We start from the raw sequence: 22617 nt of genomic DNA on the forward strand, positions 1-22617 counted from the left end.
AGCCATCTTCATTAGCTGACTTTCCAGAATTCTAGCTTGCGCTGTGCAGTTTGGAAGCCATCAATAGATATACACGCGTCCTTTAGTCACCAGCTGCAGGGACAGGTGCCAACTAATAAATGATGCAAAAACTATATCAAATCATCCTTAACAGCGCAGAAATGACCATACAATCCCTACAATGCAGCAAATTTTCAAAACAAATCCCAAACAATATTCAAGCAATAGAAGTTCAATTCTTTACGTCGTTTCTAGCTTTTCATGAATTTAATGCCGTGTCGGTTCAAGGAGTTTCACTTGAAGTTCCATATATGATTGTTGGTTTAGTTCTTAATAGTTTAATTAATAAACAATTTTTAAATCATTAATAAGTAAAATTTGTTTGATAAAATAAAAAGTTTGTCTTTGAATGATTCTAAAACTTACTTAATAATTTTGTATTTTGAGATCTCCTAACTATTCAGCATCCTAATTTTATTATAAAAAATTACCAAACAATTATATTTCATTCTATACTGTATCATGAGAACCTCTTAATTATTCTGAACCAAACCATTCAGCAACTAACAAACAGCCTCTAACACTTGTCAAATGCTATATATTTAATTTGAAGTTTATTTCTTAACAAAACATTAACTACTTGGTGGTATTTAACCCGACCTTTAGATCTAGTATATTACAACGACAAAGTTTAACCACAAGGGTGATGTATAATTGGTTTAAGCTTGTCTCCAAAAGTCAAAAGTACTAGGTAGTCCCAGGTTCAAATCCAAAGAGGAATAAAAATCCTCTTGTGGCCATAAAGGTTCAAATACAATGATTCTGAACCATCTGCAAAGCAGGTGATCGTCCTGGGATTAGTCGGGTCGCATAATAGGTCGGATATCTGGCTAATAAAAAAAGAAAAATGTCAAAGTTTCAATTTTTTTCCCCTTTAAGCCTTACCGCACAAAAATTGATAAGCCAGCAGCAAGGATGGGAGTATTTTATCCAACAAACTTTTCGGGCATATTCTTTCAGTATAAATACAACTTGGTCAAACTAACCTTTTTCTTTTTATGTTAGTTATCAATAAACTTCCATCGATTAAAAATACAGAAAAGAGGGGAGAGAAGGAGGGTGATTCTCGTGGTAGCAGATGGCAGTGTTGGTGGTGGTTGGGATTATCTTAATGATGTCAGAGTTTGGAACTGCACAGTCGAACGACAGTACCAGTACTACACCCATTAGATTATCCTGTGGGAGTAACGCTGCAATGTCTTCATCAAGCTTTTTCAGTAACCTTAACAATACAATTGATCAACTCAGAAGTCAATTATTGAATAACGATGTATTTTATGCCAGAGCACAGAATTTGAGGAATCAGGACTCGGTGTATGGATTAGCTCAGTGCAGGAATTACCTCTCCACGGCTGACTGTGTGGCTTGCTTTGATGTTGCCGTATCTGCAGTTGAAAGCTGCTCATCTGTTAATGGTGCTAATGTCTTTCTCGATGACTGCTTTCTCAGGTGAGTTTTCCTTTTGCTGTTTACTATATGGAATTATTCTGTTCATCGTCAACTAAATTGTGTTGCATTTGAATGTGATTACCACCGTTACCCTGACTGATCACTAATCTTAACCCAACTGGTGTTGTGATATATCATTGATCCATGTCTAAGGCATACTACTAAAAAGTTTTGATGAGCAAAAAATACAAACCTCTCACTGTTTACAAATCACATCTTCCTCCTCAACACAAACATTAATAGTTTTTTCTTTATTAGTAAATATATTTTCCATGTAAATAATCAGTATAATTTTATAAACGGTAACTAGATGTGAGTTTTATTATTTACACCGCAAGCGTACGAATGTGTAGCATACGGGTCAATCCTAAGAGGCGATGGACTAATTCGGGCTCGTTCTAGATTACGGCCTAGCTACGAGTTTTATTTATTAGGGATGATTTTTATAATTAAAATAGACTAAAAAGACCGACGAGACATAAAAATTAAAGCTAACCCAGGTCGGCCAGTCTTGGATTTCAATAATGGTGAATATTTGTTGTGTAAAAATATTTTGACTCTGTTAAGGTGGAAAAATATTTCTAAAACAAACTTGCATCTACTTTCATAAGATACAAATATAGCAAAAGAAACAATTAGATGAAAAAAAATGTTTTGTCATCCTACGTCTTTAACCATTCTCATGTTAGGAATGTAATTATTAACCAATTCGGTTTAAATCAAAAATCAAACTTCCGTCCGTATTTTCAACTAAACGAACTAACCGAAGATTAAAAACCAATTAACCATAGAACAACTTTCGTTGATTGAGAATCAATCGACTAAAATCTAGTATTCACTAGTTTTTGACATTGGGTGTTGCACGATGATAATATAATTTTTTAAATTATTGAAGTTAGTTAAATGAGTCGATAATCACATTTATATATTAAACTAATAAAAATCAATATTATTTTTGATATATGAATCCACCTTATCATTATTGGTTTTTTTTAATGTATATATATATATATATATAATAATTTTTATATATCGATTTTCTATCATATCAAACTTTGTAATTGGTCCAAAATCATAAATAAATAAAAAATTAACAATGTTAAACTGTTTCTTCAATGATTCATATGCCACTTTATCCACACACAAAAAATCCATATGCTTACATAATTCCAACTATGATGTGAATATCTCCGACTAAAAAAGAAATATTATACTTACATAAACAAAAACTCATACCATGATTTGTTTTATTGAATGACACCTCAAATAAACAAAAATGCAAATCGCATCCACAAATTTATAACTAAATAGAGAAGAAAAATCGAGAGATTAATAGAGAGATTATCATAGAGTTGTACCACAAAATTATACATGAATAGAGAGGAAGAATTGAGATATTAATAGAGAGAATATCATAGAGGTGTATCACAAAATTATATATGAATAGAGAGGAAGAATTGAGTGATTAATATAGAGATTATTATAGAGGTGTACTATGAAGAGAAGATGAAAATCTATAACCAAATAGAGAGGAAGAATTGAGTGATTAATATAAAGATTATTATAAAGGTGTAGAAGAGAAGATGAAAATTTATAACAAAATAAAGAGAAATAATGAGAGTTAAAAGAGTAATTATTAGAGGGAACATGAATAGGTTGAAACAACCTAATTAGATGATATTAAATGTGAATATCAAAAATCAAAAACAAATATTTATGCAGGAAAAGCTTGAAAAAAGGAAAAAAAAGATAAAATATTTTCTTGTTTTGAGAAGATGCCACATCATTGCATGTGGTTTCTTCTTTAATATATATATAGATTAAAGTCCATTGATTAATACCAAAATTTTAATCGAAGACAACAAAACTCAATTCAAATGATAGCTAGACCAGGGAACATAGAAGTAAATATAAAAAACAGTAAAAATAATCTCAGAAAACTGTAAAGATAGATCTAAGAAATTTCACTCTTCAAGAATCGTTTATAATCTAAGAAAACAATAAATTAATTCAAGAGTGATTCAATAAGTGAAATATATAAAAGATAAATAACAACTAAAATAAAATGCAATTAAACTTAAAGTATGAACTATTAAAATAAATTAAAACATAAAATAAGAAGAATATAATACAATGTTGTATTATATTCATCAAAATAAGTGCTTACCCGGTAAATTGTTGCATTCAATACGTTTTCATGTACTAAAATCTTACTCATTAAAATAAATTATAGTGTTGACTCTTATAGATAAGCACTTACCGGGTAAGCATTTGGGTAAACAGTCCCTTAATCTATCCTAGCCCCTCCGTTTGACTATATACAATTTATTTCCTTAATACAAAAACATATAGGCTTGGGCGTTTTTAGGCGACTTGGGTAGTCGCCATGAAGTCATGTACACAAAGTTGAAAACTTGCGTGGTAAATTTAGAGGTGGATCTACGATTTTCTCAATGATGGCATAAAATATATATAACCGTAATATGAAATGAAATAAAAAATTAATTATAATTGCATACCAAGTACAGGACATTAAATCAGATCCAATTTCAAAGATTTCCAATTAAGGATTTTAATATGTGTTTTCCATCATCGTTAACATCAAAACTCAAATTTAAAGTTCCATATGCTCTTGTAGCCTCTCAATTTTCTTGTGATGATGTCCTTTGCTAGATATTTAAGTGGTCGCACAAACATTAATCCGTCCCTATGTACATTGAAAGTGATTTGTACGTGTCTGCGTTGTGTGAATGGTTGAGGTCGCATGCTACTCGCATCGTGTATAAGTACATTGCATACAAGCATTTGCCAATTTAATGTGATTTATATGAAGTCATATTTTGTTTATTTCTAACCTTCCCTCTTGACCAAAAACATATATATATATATATATATATATATATAGCATTCTGAACTTCACTTCAAAATACGGGATTTGGATTTAGAAGGTAAGTCGTGTTATGAACTTAATTTGGTGCAACAGCCATTACTAATCTTATTAGTCAGTAGTTATTTACTCAACCACCCTATATCAATTGGTTTAGTAACTACCTATCTATTAAGAGGTTTTCAATCTCAATTTAACATGCACAAAACACAATAATATCCATACTTTTTCTTTTGATTTTCCTTCATTTACAAAGTGTGTATTCGGATTATCCCCTAGTATATTTCGTGATACTCACATGCTGAAATATGATCCAAATATTGCTTATGGACAGCCATTTCGTTCATAATCCATTTAACATTCGTGTTCTTACTATATCGATATCTATATCCTATACCCAACTTTCAAAATCGATAAAAAAAAATTTGATTACCAACCTGCTATGCGAGCAGACTAATCCCAGGACGACCACTTACGGATAGCCCGAATTCACCACATTTGAACCTCAGTGCTGACAAGAAGATTTTTATTTCTTATTTTGTTATATGATAACTTTCAATTAACTTGATAGAGAATGTGTGTGTAACTTCATACTAATATAAAATACATGCTTCATATTGGTTAAGGTACGAGAACTTTGATGAATTCTATGACAATCCCCAAACAACCATGGATGTCGGTGTGGCTCCAACTGGGATATGTGGCAATCAGTCAGCATCTCAGCCAACAATTTTTAACCAAACAGTGGAAGAACTTTTATCAGATATTCAGATTGCTGCCCCAAGAACTTCAAATTTCTATGTAGCATCCACAAGGCAAGTCTCAAGTAGCAATGCAACAATATATGCTATTGCACAATGTGTTGAAAATACAACCCAGGCCATTTGCCAAAACTGCCTGGATACAGCATATAACAATCTCTATAGTTGTCTCCCAAGTATGGAAGGAAGGACTATCGACTTGGGGTGCTTTATGAGATACTCTGAGACTCCATTTTTTCAAGATAACCAGACAACCAACATCATACCTTTCCTCCATGAAGGTTAGTCGTCTTTTTCTTGTTCGAAATTTAAAACAACGCGAGTATAAATTTAATGATGTTGTTGCTTTATTGAATGTAGTTCAAAGCCTTTAAATAGGCAATATAAGAACGGTTACTGGAAGAAAAATAATCCTAAAAATCTCAAAACTTGGACTAATTCTACTGGCTTGATTGAAGCACAATGGACTTATTCAAAATCTAAAATACGAGAGAATTAAAAAAGGAATCTCAACACTCCCCCTTCATTCGAGCATTGAAAACTCCCAGTTCGGTGTTGAATTCTTCATTTTTTGCTTGAGGCAGACTATTTGTCAAAATATCTACAACTTGGTCATGACTTCAACATTCTTCGAGTTGAATTTCACCCTCTGCAATCAGCTCTCTTATAAAATGGTGCTTGATCTCGATATGCTTGGTGCGATTATGATATACAGAGTTCTTTGCTAGCAAGATTGCTGACTTACTGTCACACTTAATGATGGTAGATTTGGCTAGTTCATGCCCCAAGTCACTGAGAATTTGACAACTTAATGCAGTAGCTGCTAAATATTCGGCTATTGTTGATGACAGAGCCACTGTGGCCTGTTTTTTTGAACTCCAGGATATGGCGGCTATTCCTAGTAGAAAAGAACGGCCTAAGCCTAAAGTACGTCTCGAATCACCCTTAGAGCCCATTCTCTATCTGTGAATACTTTGAGCCTGAGTCTTCATTTTTGCAAAACCAAATTCCATGGGCTTTGGTTCCTGGTAAGTAATGTAGAACTCTCTTTGAAGCTCCAAAACGATGTCTTGTTGGAGGGTGCATGAATCGAGATAGAACAACCGTATAACGGTATAAGCAATATCCGGACGAGAGTAAGATAAATCTATCTTCCGATGAGACTTCTGTAGACACTTGCATCCACCAAACCAGTTTCATCATCCGATCTTAACTTCTCATTGGTATTCATTGGCATTGAAGCAACCTTGCATCCTTGCATGTTAATTTTTTCAGAGTATCTTCCATGTATTTCCTTTGTGACATAAATATACCTTCCGGAGGAAGTATTGAAACTCTCCAAAGTCCATCATTTCAAACATCTTTTTCATGGAAGTTTGAAACTCATGCATAAGGTGTAGGGATGAACCTGTATATATTATATCGTCCACATAAAGACTCACTACGAGTAAGTTGTGTGTACCTCGCGTTTTTATGTAAAGAGTTGGCTCATGTTGACTTCTCTCAAAGCTATTCTTGTGGAAAAATCTTCGATCTTAATATACCAGGCACGCGGTGCTTGTTTAATCCCGTAGAGAGCTTTTCGCAAGCGAAACACCTTGTTTGGCTCGGTATTGCTTTCAAAACCTAGCAACTGGCTCACATATACCTCCTCTTTTAGTTCGCCATTCAATAAGGCGGACTTGATGTCGAACTGATGTATTTTCCATTTCTCCTGAGCTGCAACCGCCAACAACAAAAATTATTCAAACAACTTCAAGCCTTGCTACTAGAGAAAACGTCTCTTTGTAGTCTATTCCTTTTTGTGTGAAGCCTCAAACTGCCGGCCTTTCTGTATGATTTTGAATACTTCCATCGGCCAAATACTTCGTCATGAAAATCCACTTCAAACTGATTACATTTTTACGTTCAGGAAGATCGACCAACTCCCAAGTTTGATTTCTTTGGATTGCTGTCTCTTCTCTCATTGCAGTTCTCCATTCTTCTTTCTCAATGGCTTGTTATGTTGTGATCAGGTTACCTGCAAATAAAACCAATGATAATTGTCTTCCCCTTCTATCTCAAACCTACGCTCGGGACACTTTGCCTTGCTCACTTCTATGAAATTGGGTTGACTCTTAGGAGACTCAATGCATGGAGGAACGGAATCTAATTTCTCTGAGTTGGGGTCTTAACTCTTTTGGATCATCTTTTCCTGGATCGACTTTTTCTGGAATACTTTGTTCCTCCTCTTCTTCTTCAATACCAACTTGAGGAATTTGGCTATTGTCTTCAACTTTCCAATCCCAGCTGGCCTTCTCATCAAATACAACAACGCTGACTAATAGTAATCTTTCCACTCACGGGTTCGTAAACACGGTAAGCTTTAGATTTGGGGCAATAACCAATAAAATCACATTTTTGTGACTATCAGATTTATGTGGGTCTCAGTTCCACACATAGTCGAAGATATCTTGAGAATATGAAATGGTGCTGCAACTCCTTCACCCAAAAAGGATCTGCCAATCCTTTTTGTTTTAACATGGATCGGGCCATCTCAAGGACTGGTCGGTTCTTTCCGTCGGCCACTCATTCTGCTCAGGAGTGTACGGAGCTGTAAGCTACCTCTTTATTCCTTGTTCATCGTAGAAATCATCAAATTCTTTTGAGGTGAACTCACCTCCCCGATCAGTACGAAGTACTTTTATAGCTTGATTGAAGCACAGTGTGCTTATTCAAAATCTAAAATACGAGACAATTGAAAAAGGAATGTCAACATTCTTCCTCTAGTTTACTACTTTGTCCCTAACAATCAACACTTCCTATATGACTGTTTGGAAGAATGCAATGGGTTTTTTTTATGGTAGTATCCATAATGTATTGTATTGAAAACGAAAACGAAAACGAAAGAGATTGCCAAAATACGCAAATATTGTATTGAAGAAAACTAACTTAAAAACTCCAATTGATTCTCTCTCTTTGGAACCTATCTATGAATCTATATATACACTAACCATGTACGTATTAGCATATAACTAGGACTCTATTTAATTTAAACTAGATAATTATCTATATACCCCTATATCTTAGGAATAGATAATTATCACATTTAAAATAAACTTGGACTGCACTCCAACTCATCTTTTGCTCAACCCGATCCATGCCTAAGCCATAATCGGGACTCAGATAATTTCGCCAACATAATGTTCTGCAAATTAAATATTTGCCATCAACTATTATAGAATATTTATGAGATTGATTATTGTTTATAATTGTCCTCAACTTCAAATTTATTAGTCAAATATGTCAATTCAAAGTTTATATAATTTGGTACCTTATTTCGAAAACACCTTTTCTCTCTGAAATATCCTATAACCCACATGCAAGGGGATAACACCTCATCCCAATGATGCTTACTAACTTGATATCTCACTCGACAATACTCAAGGGTGTAATTCGAACCCGAAATTTTAATTTATTCTTAAGTAATCCCAACAACTTGGAGAAGCCTAGTTGTACATCAAAGTCACATTTAGTTGCATTAGTCTATGGTTTGTAACAAAAAATTTGTATAATTGATAAATTTGTGTGTGTGACAGGGGGTTCAAGCAAATTAGGTATGATAGTTGGAGCAAGTGTTGGTGTAGGTATCTTTATGCTTATCCTTTCTTCGTCCTTTTGGTACAAACTACGGAAGAAGCCAAAAAGCGATGAAGGTGATTGTATGTATATATATATATATATATGCTATTTACAAATTTATTGTAAATTTTATTTTCGAAGTTATGTAACTTGATTTCATTAATACTAACTAACCTTGAATGTTTGTCATCTAATAATTTAGACGCAACTCAGTTACAAGGGGTAAAAAATTACAGATATAAAGATTTGCAATCGGCAACTCATAACTTCAGCGAAGAGTATAGAGTAGGAAAAGGAGGCTATGGTGAAGTATTCAAGGTAATCAAAGATATGTTTTTACATTTGACTGTCAAATTAAAATATTAAATTGTTACACCTTGAGATCAAAAAAATGGTAAATGGATTACCATTACTTGTTCCTTTTCATTGTTTGCCACTACACATACCTTTCCATTGTATCTGCAAGAGTTCTATACAGGAAATGAGGTAGTCAAAGTTAATTTATTGTTTAACAGGCAATTGTAGATGATGAGAATGTAGTGGCGGTGAAGAAGCTTCATGTAACTTATGGTAAAGCAACTACAGAATTCAACAATGAGGTTGACCTTATAAGCAATGTACGTCACCGAAATCTTTTGCGACTACTTGGATGGTCTAACAACGGATCCGAGCTACTACTTGTCCTAGAATACATGCCACAAGGCAGCCTTGACAAATTCTTATGGGGTAAGATATTTATGGGATTGAATCCCCGTTCTAAGCACGTAATTAGAGTTTTCAAGACACAAATGTTGTACTTACACATTCATAATGGGCAGGTGAAAAAAGAGGGACTCTAAATTGGAGACAACGTTTTGACATTATCTTTGGGATTGCTAGGGGTCTTGCTCACCTACACGAAGAATTCCATGTCAAAATCATTCATAGAGATATAAAGTCAAACAACATTCTCCTTGACGATTATTTTCAACCAAAAATTGCAGATTTCGGGTTGGCTAGGTTTCAACCTGAGGATCAATCTCATGTTATCACCCGGTTTGCTGGGACTTTGTACGTACTGTTTACAATATATATTCCCTTCACTGCGTGTTATTCTCCATTTTGGAATATTTAAGTTCCAATAACTACATTTTCTTACTAAATACAATATAGGGGATACACTGCACCAGAATATGCAACCCGTGGACACTTGTCAGAGAAAGTTGACACCTACAGCTTTGGAATCGTGGCCTTAGAAATCATTAGTGGCCGGAGGTGTACTGATGTCGAACTGGATGGACTTGACAACCATTACCTCCTTGAACAAGTAAGATACAACATTGTAAATTCTCTCGATATCATACCTAATACTGTCAAATGCAAATTAGACTTTTACAGATTTTATTGCTAATTCACCATGTATTTTTTTTCAATCTGGTTGTTTTCTTGGCGAAGTGTTACCTTTTTAGGATGGAAGACAAATATTCTCTTTTAAATAATGTGTAGGTCTACTAGTTATGCTTTTTTTTATTCATGCAGTCAAGTTTGATACGATGTAACCAATGTTGACTTTTGCACCTTGGCTACAAATTATCTGATAGTCATTTACCGAGTCCTAATTTTTTAGCTTCACCACTTGGTGAACAGGCATGGCAGCTGTATGAGAAAGAGATACACATCGAGTTGATTGATGAAACATTAGATCAAAATGAGTATGAAGAAGAGCATGTGATGAAGATCATAGAGATCGCTTTGATGTGCACTCAATCACCTGTTACTTTAAGACCAAGCATGTCAGAAGTTGTTTTGATGTTGTCCATTGGGCAATCATTGGGACAAAAACAGATAACCAGGCCTACCTTCATTCATCCTGATAGGAGGGTTCATTTAGATACCAAGGAATTACAGAAGAGGTGAAGTTTTTGTATCGTATATCACTTATATCAAGAAAGAGGATCTAAGCTAGCATGTTGGCGATATTTGTTGAGAGTGGCCTATATAGACTGTTCACAATGTTTTGTGTTATATTTTTTCCAGGTAAAAATTAATATTACATAATATTTAACAATTATAGAGTTAGGGAATTTCCAATATATATTGAAATAAATGTGCTGAATGGTCTAGGAGCCTTTTTCAATAATATTATCTTTGGCCTTCCCTTCTTAGAAGAAGCGCTTGATGGAAGATTATTTGTTCGGTTTGATATATCATCCCTCTTAAGTACGCTTCTCCTCCCGTGATTGTATCTATTTCAACGAGATGCTGATGTTGCTTTCTCTAACTTGGCTGATGAGGTTATGTCTTTATTTGAGAACGAACAATATAGGAGTAGTATATGATTTCTACCTCATGGATCGCGTCATTAGCTAAAGTTGCCTATCATGGTGTGGCTCTCCTTCCTTAATTACTTCATTTTTTTTTGCCATTTCCACCGTACCAGCTCGATGCACTAAATCATGTTGACCTCTTAGAACCTACTGGACTTGAAATTGAAGCAATAACTTTTCCCTAGCTTCCCACAAAAGTTGTCTATGTTCGAAGCCTGGAATAGAATTATATATATCTATACTATATTATAAAACATTTGACAAAACTCTTAAAAATCACTTTTTATACGTAAAGTACTGTTTATTAATGCATATTATTTAAAACTCAAGATTACAAGTAGATTGTGCGTAAGTACAACTTATTAAAGCTCCATATCAGAATTCGTGTAATTAACTGCTATTAAACATAATCAAATACCGGATAAACATCCCATCTTAAATATAAAAAAAATCCAAAATATAATTAGGATAATCATTAAGTTTTAACAGAATACTTAATCATTATCTTTAAAAAATGTCATATTATTAAACAAAAAATAAATTATTTCATTATTAAACTTAAATTAAATTAGAATAAAAAATAAATTACATAAAAAATGAGAACTTTTAAATAGTTGATTTGATATTAACGTTGATATTTTTTTTCAAATTTTTATGATATATTTAAATTTATATTTTATTCAAAAATAAAATCATTATTGTTTTTTTAAAAACACATAAAATCGTATTATAACATCGGCAGAGACAAAATAAAATAGAACATTAAAATCGAGATTAATATCGCTGCATTGCGCGAGTACCCTTCTAATATTATAAAGCATTTGACAAAAACTCTTAAAAACCATTTTTTTATGCATGAAGTACTGTATATAGATACATATTACTTAAAATTCAAGATTACAAGTAAATTATGCATAATTACAACTTATAAAGCTTTATGTTTGAATTCGTGTAACTAACTACGGATAAACATAACTACGGATAAACATAATCAAATAGAGGATAAACACTCATTTTAAATTATAAAAAATCTAAAATATAATTAGGATAATTATCGAGTTCTAACAAAATAATTAACTATTATCTTTATCAAAAAATTATATTACTAAACCAAATATAAATTACTTTGTTATTGAACATAAATTAAATTATAATTAAAAAATTTGAATTAAAAATTTAAACAAAAAATGAGGAATTTTAAATAGTTAATTTGATACAAATATCGATATAATTTTGTCAAATTTTTATAATATCTTCAAATTTATATTTTATTCAAAAATAAAAACATTATTGTTTTTTTAAAATCACATATTATAACATCAAGTACCCTTCTAATATATATATATATATATATATATATATATGTGTGTGTGTAATTCTGATACGAATATGTTGGGCCTCATAAGTCATAACCAGCCTTATTGGATTGGTCTATTAACCGGGTTAAAAAAGTTAATATCTTTAAGTGACCTTATCTGACGGGCCATAATCGGGAACCAACGGGGCTCAATCCCTTTCGGTTATAGTTCAGGACCATTTCGATCTCGTCCTGTAACCTATTTTGCCATCTCTAGTGACCATATCAAAAATCCCAAAAGTTTATATTTTGTATCGTAATTTTTAACAAAATAAGAGGTTGATACAGTTTCATTCAAACATGTATAATACTAATTGTTTAACCTCCCGTATAATTAAAGTGGTGGGTGCTGTCAAGTTTTGTATATAAAAGCGATAGGGAGAGGTTGTGTCATTATCAACTGCATGCGACAAAATCCAGCCCCAACCGTTGATATTTATGAATCCCTTGCATGGTCAACGATCGCAGACAATAAATGTGAATGTGGTTAACCTTTTGAAAGTTATCTTAACGTTCATTTTATTATTAATTTATTCTCAAATTTAACTTTTTGTATCTAGCATTTGTCATTAATTAATTTTTTCAATTACGTTACAATCTTTTGGGAGGTCCTGCTAATCCAATAAACACAGATTGTCCTCCATATAGTTTACTTTTAATACTATGTGAGAGTATGTGGATCCTCATTAGATTACTCTCAAAAAGCCTTCGAGGAGATAAAGAGGGGTTCTAACATATGTAGAGGTGAAATGGTCCAAATCCCAAATCGATATAGGTGATATGAGACTCTAACATACACAAATACCAAGTGATAGAACAAACGAAATCAGATTAATTGTGATGAGTTAAAGCGACAATTTTCTTCTAAATTGAAAATAACAAATATTACTAAAATAACATATGGACATCATCAACTATAATTATAATATTTAAAGATATAATCACACATTCAGTGTTAGACATCTTCTCCTTCTCAATTGTTTTCATTGTTCTGTATGACATCTTTTCCTTTGTCCCTTCTTTGGTCAAGTTAAAAACTCAGAAACAATATGCAGCATGTATTGACTCTAATATTTTTGTATATATTTTCCCCTTCAAATATATGAATCCAACTTGCTTTCAATCAAAGCCGCCTTCCAACTTGACCATTCATCTCTTTGCATAATTTTTCCATAACTATTTCACACTTTAGAAGACAAGAACGTAAACAAGGGGAAACGAGTGAGGATGTCAGCCTTGGTGGTGGTTATGATCGTATTAATGATGATGGAACATGGAGTTGCACAGTCAAGCAACAACAATACCAATACGAACACACCCCTCAGATTTTATTGTGGCAGCAATGATGCAATGTCTCCAACAAGTTTTTCCAGGAACCTCGATTCTACCTTTTCTCAACTCAAAAGCCAATTGTCCAACAATGGTGTATATTATGCCAGAGCCCAGAACTTGGAGAACGGGGATGCTGTGTATGGAATCGCCCAATGCAGGAACTACCTCTCGGCAGCCCGGTGTTTGGCTTGCTTTGATGTCGCCGTGTCTGCAGTTGAACCCTGCGGTTCTGCAAACGGTGCTAGTGTCTTTCTCGATGACTGCTTCCTCAGGTGAGTAGTTCTTTCCTTTTCCTTTCATCAAAGTAAATCACTTTTAATAACAATCATATTTGATGTTTTCTATTGGAACAAGCAATTTTATGCGTGAAAATCCCCCAAAAAAAACCCTTCACTTACAATACGTGAATGTTTGTTCCAATTTTGTTGCTTACAATAGCTTTTTTATTAAATTAAAATCAAGTATAGCTATTCCAACTTTGTAAGAGGTTTTAATTGGATTTTAAACCACAATTATTCTTCTAAAGTGTCATATACAAATATTACATGTTAATTTTAGGGTTTCATTGCACAATTTATACTATATATATTATTAGCAATTCATTTCTCCAATCGAAAACTTACATTAAAACTTAACAAATTATAATACTGTTAGATTTATGTTAATTCATGTTCAAATCTATGGTTTTGTTTGGTGACCAATTTTCCATGTCATGTTTGATAAAGTTGTATGAAGTATAATGCTAATCAAGTTAATGCACTAAAACTCTCGTCAACCGAATGTGTAAGAACAGTTTAAAGGAAAAATATAATTTTTCTAATAATTATGTCATGTTTATTTTACATATTTTTTGTTATTTAAAAATGGGTCAAATTTCAGAGTTGACAATATACACAAATTCCATTATTTAAGATGAATTATTGGTCAACTATAAAAAATGGTATCAAATTGATCATTGATCTTCATTATTGTTTTTGTCTAATATTGATAATTTGATGATGAAATTACTTTTAAAAATACAAACATTAAGCGTAAGAGCATTTCTAACAGATTTTCTGGGGATATTTTCTCAACAACAGATTTCTCAAGATCTTCCACAAATTGAAGAAAGTATGATAAAGCGTGAAATTCTTCAAATCTGAAGAACTTACCAAAAATGATTATTTATGAAAGATAAATTATTTTTTATTTTTCCTATCAACGAGAATTATAAAACTAAATGTATAGAAGAGAGAAATAATATTTTATAAAATGTATTAAATATGTTAATAATATAAGAAGCTACCGGAGATGAACATAAATTTTCTTTGAAGATTTTATTGAGATTTTGACTTTTGAATTTTGATGGGAGTTGCTCTAAAATACAAATCCCTAAAATTAATTAGGGTACAAGTATAACGTTTCATTACCAGTTATGACATCTTCTAATAACATAATATGAGAGTATTAATAAAAAAAAGGGTGGTGGATAAAAATTTTATTTACCTCTTAACAGTTTCATTCATAGGAAACCTCTTAACCGTTAAAAAAGTATAATGGTGTTTGGTAAAAAAAAAAAAAAAAACTCTCTCTTAATGGTTGAGCGATTACTTTATCCTCGTCTCTCAAAACCATTCAGAGCTATGTTTTTCCAAGACTACCCTCTCATTTCCTTACGTCACTCAGGAATCTGCCACTCAAGCTTTTCAGGTACATGTCTCAACATTGATTCATAACCATTTGTTTTGTTCAATCAATCTATTTTTCTTCGATTCATAACTATCTGTTCGGTTCAAACGATTTGTTTCAGTTCTATTCATAACCATCGCCTGAAACCACTGATTGAAACCATAAGTTTGCATCGATTGGACCCTATCACATTTTTTTGGTTGAAACCACCGATTGAAACCAACTGCTCATCTCATTTTCCATCTATTTGTGTTCAATCGATCTGTTTTTGTTCGATTCATAAGCACTGATTGAAACCATCTTTTTACATCAATCGGAACAATCTCATTTTCTGGTTGAAACCACCAACTGAAACCATCTGCTCGTCGCATTTTCTGGTTGAAACCATCAGTTTGCATCGATTGAAACCACTGCTTGCATTTATTTGACTGATTGAAACCGCCGATTGATTGTGTTTGCATCTCAAACACAATTGGGGAATTTTGCCTATATGTTACCATCATGTTCATCGACCTTGAACTTTGATTTATGTCATGTTGGCTAAAGATTATAATTGGCATCACAACCACATTCTTTGTTCATTAATAGTGCAATGACTGGAAGTAATGTAGGAGAAGCATAAGCAAACCACATAGTTGATCCCAAGCATGAGTTAGGCAAAAACAAACCACATAGTCATAACCGAAAAAAGGGAATGTTGTTTTGAACCAAACAACTGTATTTCATTTGAAACTAAATCATACACGGTTAAAATGGTAATTTGTTGTCATTCAGAACAGTCATCAAACAACCATATTTCATTCTGCTATATGTCATACAAAGCTTATCAATTATTCTGATCACTTAATGATTTCGTATGAAATTATTCAACAACTACAAAACGGCCTTCAATTCTTTTAGTGTAGTTTGAAAATTTACCCATCAAATTCAATCTAATTATTAAAAATTAACCCTGAAGTACGCATAGTTAGTCTTGTGGTAATTTAAGGGCAGTAAATAGATGAGAGTATTATGCTAGTCCTTTTACTGCCAAATAATTGTTCAAATACAAATGGAAGCTGAAAGAGCCATGCAGGTGTGCATGAAATCTAGGGCATACAATGGGTAAGAGTAAATCTATTACTTGTTTACCCGTTATGTTTTGACTCGTTGGATAAGAGTATGGGTAAAGAAAATTTTATCCACTTATTCATTATTTGTTTACCTGACATTTTAATGGATACGGTATGAATAAAGTGTTTCTCCTTATCTATTTACCGCTACCCGTTTATATATATGTACACACACACAGACATACATATACATACATATGATTATATAAAATTAAACATTATATATTTTTTAGAATGTCATCTTATATGTTGTATAACGTATATTAATTGGTATTTAATTTTCTTTTCATATTCATTAACTATAAAAGATAATTAGGATAATCAAATGAGAAGCAACACGAGGCCGCTAAAAGAAATATAAAAAACATAAATGTTGTCTTTAGATTTTTATATTCTTGTATAAAATATCATATTATAACATATTTAAAACACTAACACATTGTTTATTGGAACAAATTAGATATAAAATAAAGATTATATTTATGAACTTATATTTCACTTATGTTGATGTTTAACAATATTATTGTTAAAATGATTAACAATATTATTGTAGTTCAAAATGATTTTTTTTACCATTTATACATTACCAGTTTCGTTATCGGACATCTTAATGGATAGCGCAAGGATATGGATAATTACCCATTTATTTAGCCAAGGATAGCCCTAATGAAATCCCTTTTAATTAATTTCTCTATAAACATAAAGTCATAGCTAGGAGGTTCCGGATAATAAGTGACTCACTAACTCTCTAAAAGAGAACTTGCGGAGGGAGCGGGGCCAGCCCTAGGGGTGTGTCGTGGTGCCGTCATAGGGGTTTGTCGTGGTGCCGTCGCACGGGCCTAGCTAGAGGTTAGGTTACCAGTAGTTTCTGTACGTAATTGGGGTCGACCTAGTAAGTGAGGATCTATGATATTACCCGTAGTTTATTTATCTCCACAACTCGAGCAAAGTTTCTTAAAGTAGTTTCAAGATTGCTTGAATCAAGCATGACCATATATAATAAATAACCAAATTAACATATCAACAACTGCCAGTGTAAAGTTGCAACACTTCTATTTCATAGGAAGATAAATCTGATGACCAGTTGACAAATAATTAGTGATGAACTATAAATTTTTCCAGCCACATTTGAATTTGATCATATACATTCATACTAAAATGTATAAATCTTCTGTGTTAATTAAGATTTGAGAACTACGACCAGTTCTATGATGACCCCGAAGGTAGTTCGGACGTTTCTGTTGCTCCACTTGGAATATGTGGTAATCAGTCAACGTCTCAGCTAATAACAGTCTTCAACCAAGCGGTAGAAGATTTATTATCAGACATTCAAGTTGCTACGCCAAGAACTTCTGATTTCTATATAGCATCCACAAGGCAAGTCCCTAATGGCAATGCAACAGTTTATGCAATTGGACAGTGTGTTGAGAATGTGAGCGAGAACATTTGTAAGAACTGCTTGAGTACAGCATATAACAACTTATACAGTTGTCTGCCCGCTGATGAAGGAAGAGCTATCAACGTAGGATGTTTTATGAGGTATTCCGAGTTACCATTTTTTCAGGATAACCAAACAATCAACCTCATACCTTTCCTGGGTGAAGGTGAGGCTTCTTACGTTTTAATGTTTTTAGTTGAATATTTTCCATATGTTAACATAAGATATTGTAACTGGTGAATATGTGTAACAGGGAGTTCAAGTAAATCTGGAATAATCATTGGTGTAAGTGGCAGTGCAGGGCTATTTTTGCTTATCCTTGCTGCTTTCTCCTTATGGTATCCACGATGGAAAAAATCTAAGGCTGTTGGAGAAGGTGATATTTTTAGTCCATATCTCACATGAGGCTTTGTGAGTCGATCTATTCCTTAAAGACCCAATTGCCATGTCTCAATTACTATTTAATATACAAGCCCACATGACGGCAAGTGCGTGACTCTTGGCTACGCGCAAGCAGGTGGTCGTCCTGGGATTAGTCGACTCGCATAATGGGTTGGATATCCAGGTTAATAAAAAAAAAAAAAGTGTGTGCGAGAGTGCACAAATATGTGTTAAGTGGGAAAAGTGAATACGTTGTTGTCATGTATGCAAACTCGCAAATAAAAAATGCTCAAAACTAAGTTGATTGAACTAAAATCCTTAAAACCAATAGTGACTTTGATTTTTTGAATCAGCTTCCTCACTCAAGTTCTCTTTTATAGCAAATAGTGATGCTGCTAATCGTCGCGCACCTTCTCTTTCACAGCAAATAGCGATTCAGATCTTTGGTCCAACAATTTCGCCATCGTTATACTTGAGCTTCGACTCTTTTTTTTTTTTTTTCCCTGAAAGTTAACTTTTTTACAGCATATAGGCTATATCTTCACTCTCCCCTTGGAAACCCACCAAACCTCATCTTCCTTCAATGATTTTTTGATACAAACTTAAATAAAGAGTCTCGTTAGTTAAGATATGAATTACAATCGAGAAATCTTGTGATAATATTTTACATAGAATGCTTGAAGTTAGCGGGAGGTAAATAATGCTCGAGACAGAAGTTCTGAATTACAACCTGTTGGGCATTAATGGTGGACCATTTATCATGTCATAATTAAAATTTTAATAAATACTAATTTAATTATCATGTTTGATTTCTTTGATTGCAATTACTAATCAGATCCGCTCCTCTATGTCTACCATCTGATGCCTTAGATACTTCCGAGTTGCAAGGCGCAAGAAGTTACAGTTACCAAAATTTGAAACTAGCAACCAATAATTTTAGTGAAGAGTATGTAGTAGGAAAAGGAGGTTTTGGCGAAGTATTCAAGGTAACAAGTGTTATTTCTCGACACACAAGAGTTTGATGTTTATGTATAGTCCCAGCTGTGTCTTCTTTTCAAATGGATGCATCGTTTGTTTCTTTCAAATTAGTTATGTATAAACAATTGTAGATTGTAGGACAATATGCGACTAATTGTTTGTTTATGGATTCACAGGCCATTGTAGATGGTGGGGTCGTAGTGGCAGTCAAGAAACTCCATGTAGGGAGTAGAGCAAAAAAGGAATTTGAGAATGAAATTAAGCTTATAAGTAATGTTCGTCACCGAAATCTTATCCTACAACTAGGTTGGTGTACTGATGGGCCTGAGCTACTTCTTGTGCTAGAATACATGCCCCAAGGAAGCCTAGACAAGTTCTTATGGGGTAAGTTAATATGCTGAAATGCGTATATATATAAATTAGTCACATGAGATGTTTGGGTCAAAACACATATTTTCACTTGTAAATCATGATTGACAGGTGAAAAAAGGGGACAACTAAATTGGAAACAACGGTCTGACATTATCGTCGGGATTGCAAAGGGTCTTGCCCATCTACATGGAGAATTCCATGTCAAGATCATTCATAGAGATATAAAATCAAGCAACATTCTCCTTGACGATGATTTCCAACCAAAAATTGCAGATTTCGGGTTGGCTAGGTTTCAACCTGAGGATGAAACCCATGTTAGCACTCGGTTTGCTGGGACTATGTATGTTCTTTTTTCCAATATGCAATTTCGAGTGACCTCAATTGACTTCATTAGATTTTTGTTATGATATATTTCATTCTAAAAAACATTATAGGGGCTATACGGCACCCGAATATGCAAACCGTGGACATTTATCAGAGAAAGTAGACGTTTACAGTTTTGGTATTGTGGCCCTTGAAGTCATTAGTGGTCGGAGGTGTAGTGACGTGAACTATGATGAGCCTCAAATGGAATACCTCCTTGATCAGGTAATAATACAACCTTCCGGTTCTCTATCTTCCATGACTGACAAAGAAAATAAAAAATATTAAGGAATCTACTTGGGCATTTAACATTGTATATACCTAGTAATTTTCAAATGCATTTAGATTGCAACGAGTTTAATGCAAAGTATTCCTCTTAGAATGGTAGAAACATCGCATTTTTAACTTTTGTTCATCATATGTCTTTGTAGATATGCGGTCTATTTATCATATAGTTAAGTCAATACAAAGTTATATTTCTTGGTCCTGACATGTTTGTTCTTTCTTCTCTGTGACTTACCATTTTTCCTTTCACCTTATTGTGCTTGATAGGCTTGGCAGTTGTACGAGAAAGGGACACATGTTAAGTTGATCGATGAATTAGTAGCTCCAAATGAATATGAACAAGAAAATGTGATGAAGATCGTAGAGATTGCTCTAATGTGCACTCAGTCACCAGCTTCTCTAAGACCAACCATGTCTGAAGTTGTTTTAATGATGTACAGTGGGTCAATGTTGGGGCAAAGACATATATCCAAGCCTACCTTTATTGATGCCCATAGAAGAATCCACGTACGTGGAAATTGAGGATGCGTATCATAGGAGCTGCAAATATATATACTTTTCATTTTTCTCTGTGTGTTCGATTTTGTAGCAACTGCGGTCTTTTGCATCAAATCAGAGCAGCTTCATCACGTTTCTCTCTCTATATATGTAAGCTTTGGTATCTAATGTAACCTTCTTTATCTTCTTAGTTTAGGATAAAAGAAGGAATGATAATTCCAAACATTCAATCCACGACCATTTCTTATCATTTGCACAAGAGTAATTGCACATTTCGTCCCTGTGGTTATATAGGTATTATGGATTGGATTCTCCAAATGAAATAATTACATCTACAGTTACCGTGGTTTCTCTATTGTTACGGATTGTGTTCTTTGTCATAACTCTACTAATGATTACTCTGTTAAATCAAGGGAATTTTTGTCTCTTTACGTTTTTCTTTCATTTCTATATAAAAATAATAATAAAGTTTAAATTAACAATATAACACTACTAAAAAACTGGGTATCACTAACAGATTTTTCTAATGGGATTTCCCTCGGAAAATTACCCAAGAATTTCCGACGGATCCCAAAAAAGTCAACTTTTGTTGGTTTCTGTCAAAAATCTCTCACAAATTCGTTACTGAATATAAAAAAAGATTTATTTTGATGATTTTTTCAACGGATTTGTGATGGATTTTTCACTTATTATTACTTTAAAAAGCCATCCAAATCCGTTTGAGATCCACCACATAATTCTTCTAATTTAAAAATAATTAATATTCATTAATTAATATTTTTGACGGATTTCCGACTGATTTTAATTAAAATCTGTCAGAAATTATTTTAAAAATTGTTTTCCTTAATTTATTTTCTTCCATAAACTATTTATAAAAAAAACAAAAAATATTTTTAAATTTTCAAATTTTATTTTTATATTTACAAAGTTAAATTCAATCAAAAATCCGTCATAAATTTTAGAAAACGGCTTTTTTTAACCTTTTTTCTTCCAAAAATACATATTTTTGAAGAAAATTGAAAAGAAATCAAAATTTTCCGTCGACTTTTGGACGGATTTTAATTTTTTAATAAAATATTAAAAAAATTTGAAATCTGTTCGGTAATTTTTAGAAAAATACTTTTTTATTTTTTTCTTCCAAAAATATATCTATACTATATTATAAAACATTTGACAAAAACTCTTAAAAACCATTTTTTATGCATGAAGTACTGTTTATTGATGCATATTACTTAAAATTTAAGATTACAAATAAATTGTGCATAAGTACAACTTATTAAAGCTCCATATTTGAATTCGTATAACTAACTGCGGATAAACATAATCAAATATTGGATAAACATCTCATTTTAAATATAAAAAATCTAAAATATTATTAAGATAATCATTGAATTCTAACAGAATACTTAGTTATTATCTTTATAAAAAAATTATATTATTAAACCTAAATTAAATTTCTTTGTTACTAATCCTAAATTAAATTTTATTTTAATTAAAAAATTTGAATTAAGATAATTACACCAAAACATAAAAAACTTTTAAAAAGATTAATTTGATACTGATATCGATATATTGAAAATTTTATGATATATTGAAATTTATATTGTATTTAAAAATAAAATAAAAACATTATCGATTTCTAAAAACCACATAAAACCGTATTATATCGACATAAAAAAGGAATAAAACGAAACACTTAAATCAAAATGTGTCTCGATGCATTCCACAAGTACCCTTCTAGTCTTTTAA

General features: G+C 32.6%; 2 protein-coding genes across 2 annotated transcripts; both read left to right on the top strand.

Annotated features, from left to right (window-relative positions):
• Positions 1-1138: 1138 nt before the first annotated feature.
• On the top strand, positions 1139-10674 carry LOC112512978 (cold-responsive protein kinase 1-like). Its single transcript, XM_025119104.1, has 8 exons — positions 1139-1509; positions 5023-5438; positions 8736-8852; positions 8981-9096; positions 9294-9504; positions 9597-9828; positions 9931-10084; positions 10405-10674. The coding sequence occupies exons 1-8, from the start codon at positions 1139-1141 to the stop codon at positions 10672-10674; spliced, it is 1887 nt and encodes a 628-aa protein (XP_024974872.1).
• A 2994-nt stretch (positions 10675-13668) lies between these two features.
• LOC112513517 (cold-responsive protein kinase 1-like) lies at positions 13669-20916 on the top strand. Its single transcript, XM_025119804.1, has 8 exons — positions 13669-14045; positions 17739-18157; positions 18245-18367; positions 19261-19358; positions 19527-19734; positions 19831-20062; positions 20157-20310; positions 20638-20916. Exons 1-8 carry the CDS (start codon positions 13669-13671, stop codon positions 20890-20892), a joined length of 1866 nt encoding a protein of 621 aa, XP_024975572.1. The 3' UTR covers positions 20893-20916.
• Positions 20917-22617: the final 1701 nt, after the last annotated feature.

The sequence above is a fragment of the Cynara cardunculus genome, assembly GCF_001531365.2.
Source record: "Cynara cardunculus var. scolymus isolate 2C chromosome LG 5, CcrdV1, whole genome shotgun sequence".
NCBI classification, from domain to species: domain Eukaryota; kingdom Viridiplantae; phylum Streptophyta; class Magnoliopsida; order Asterales; family Asteraceae; genus Cynara; species Cynara cardunculus.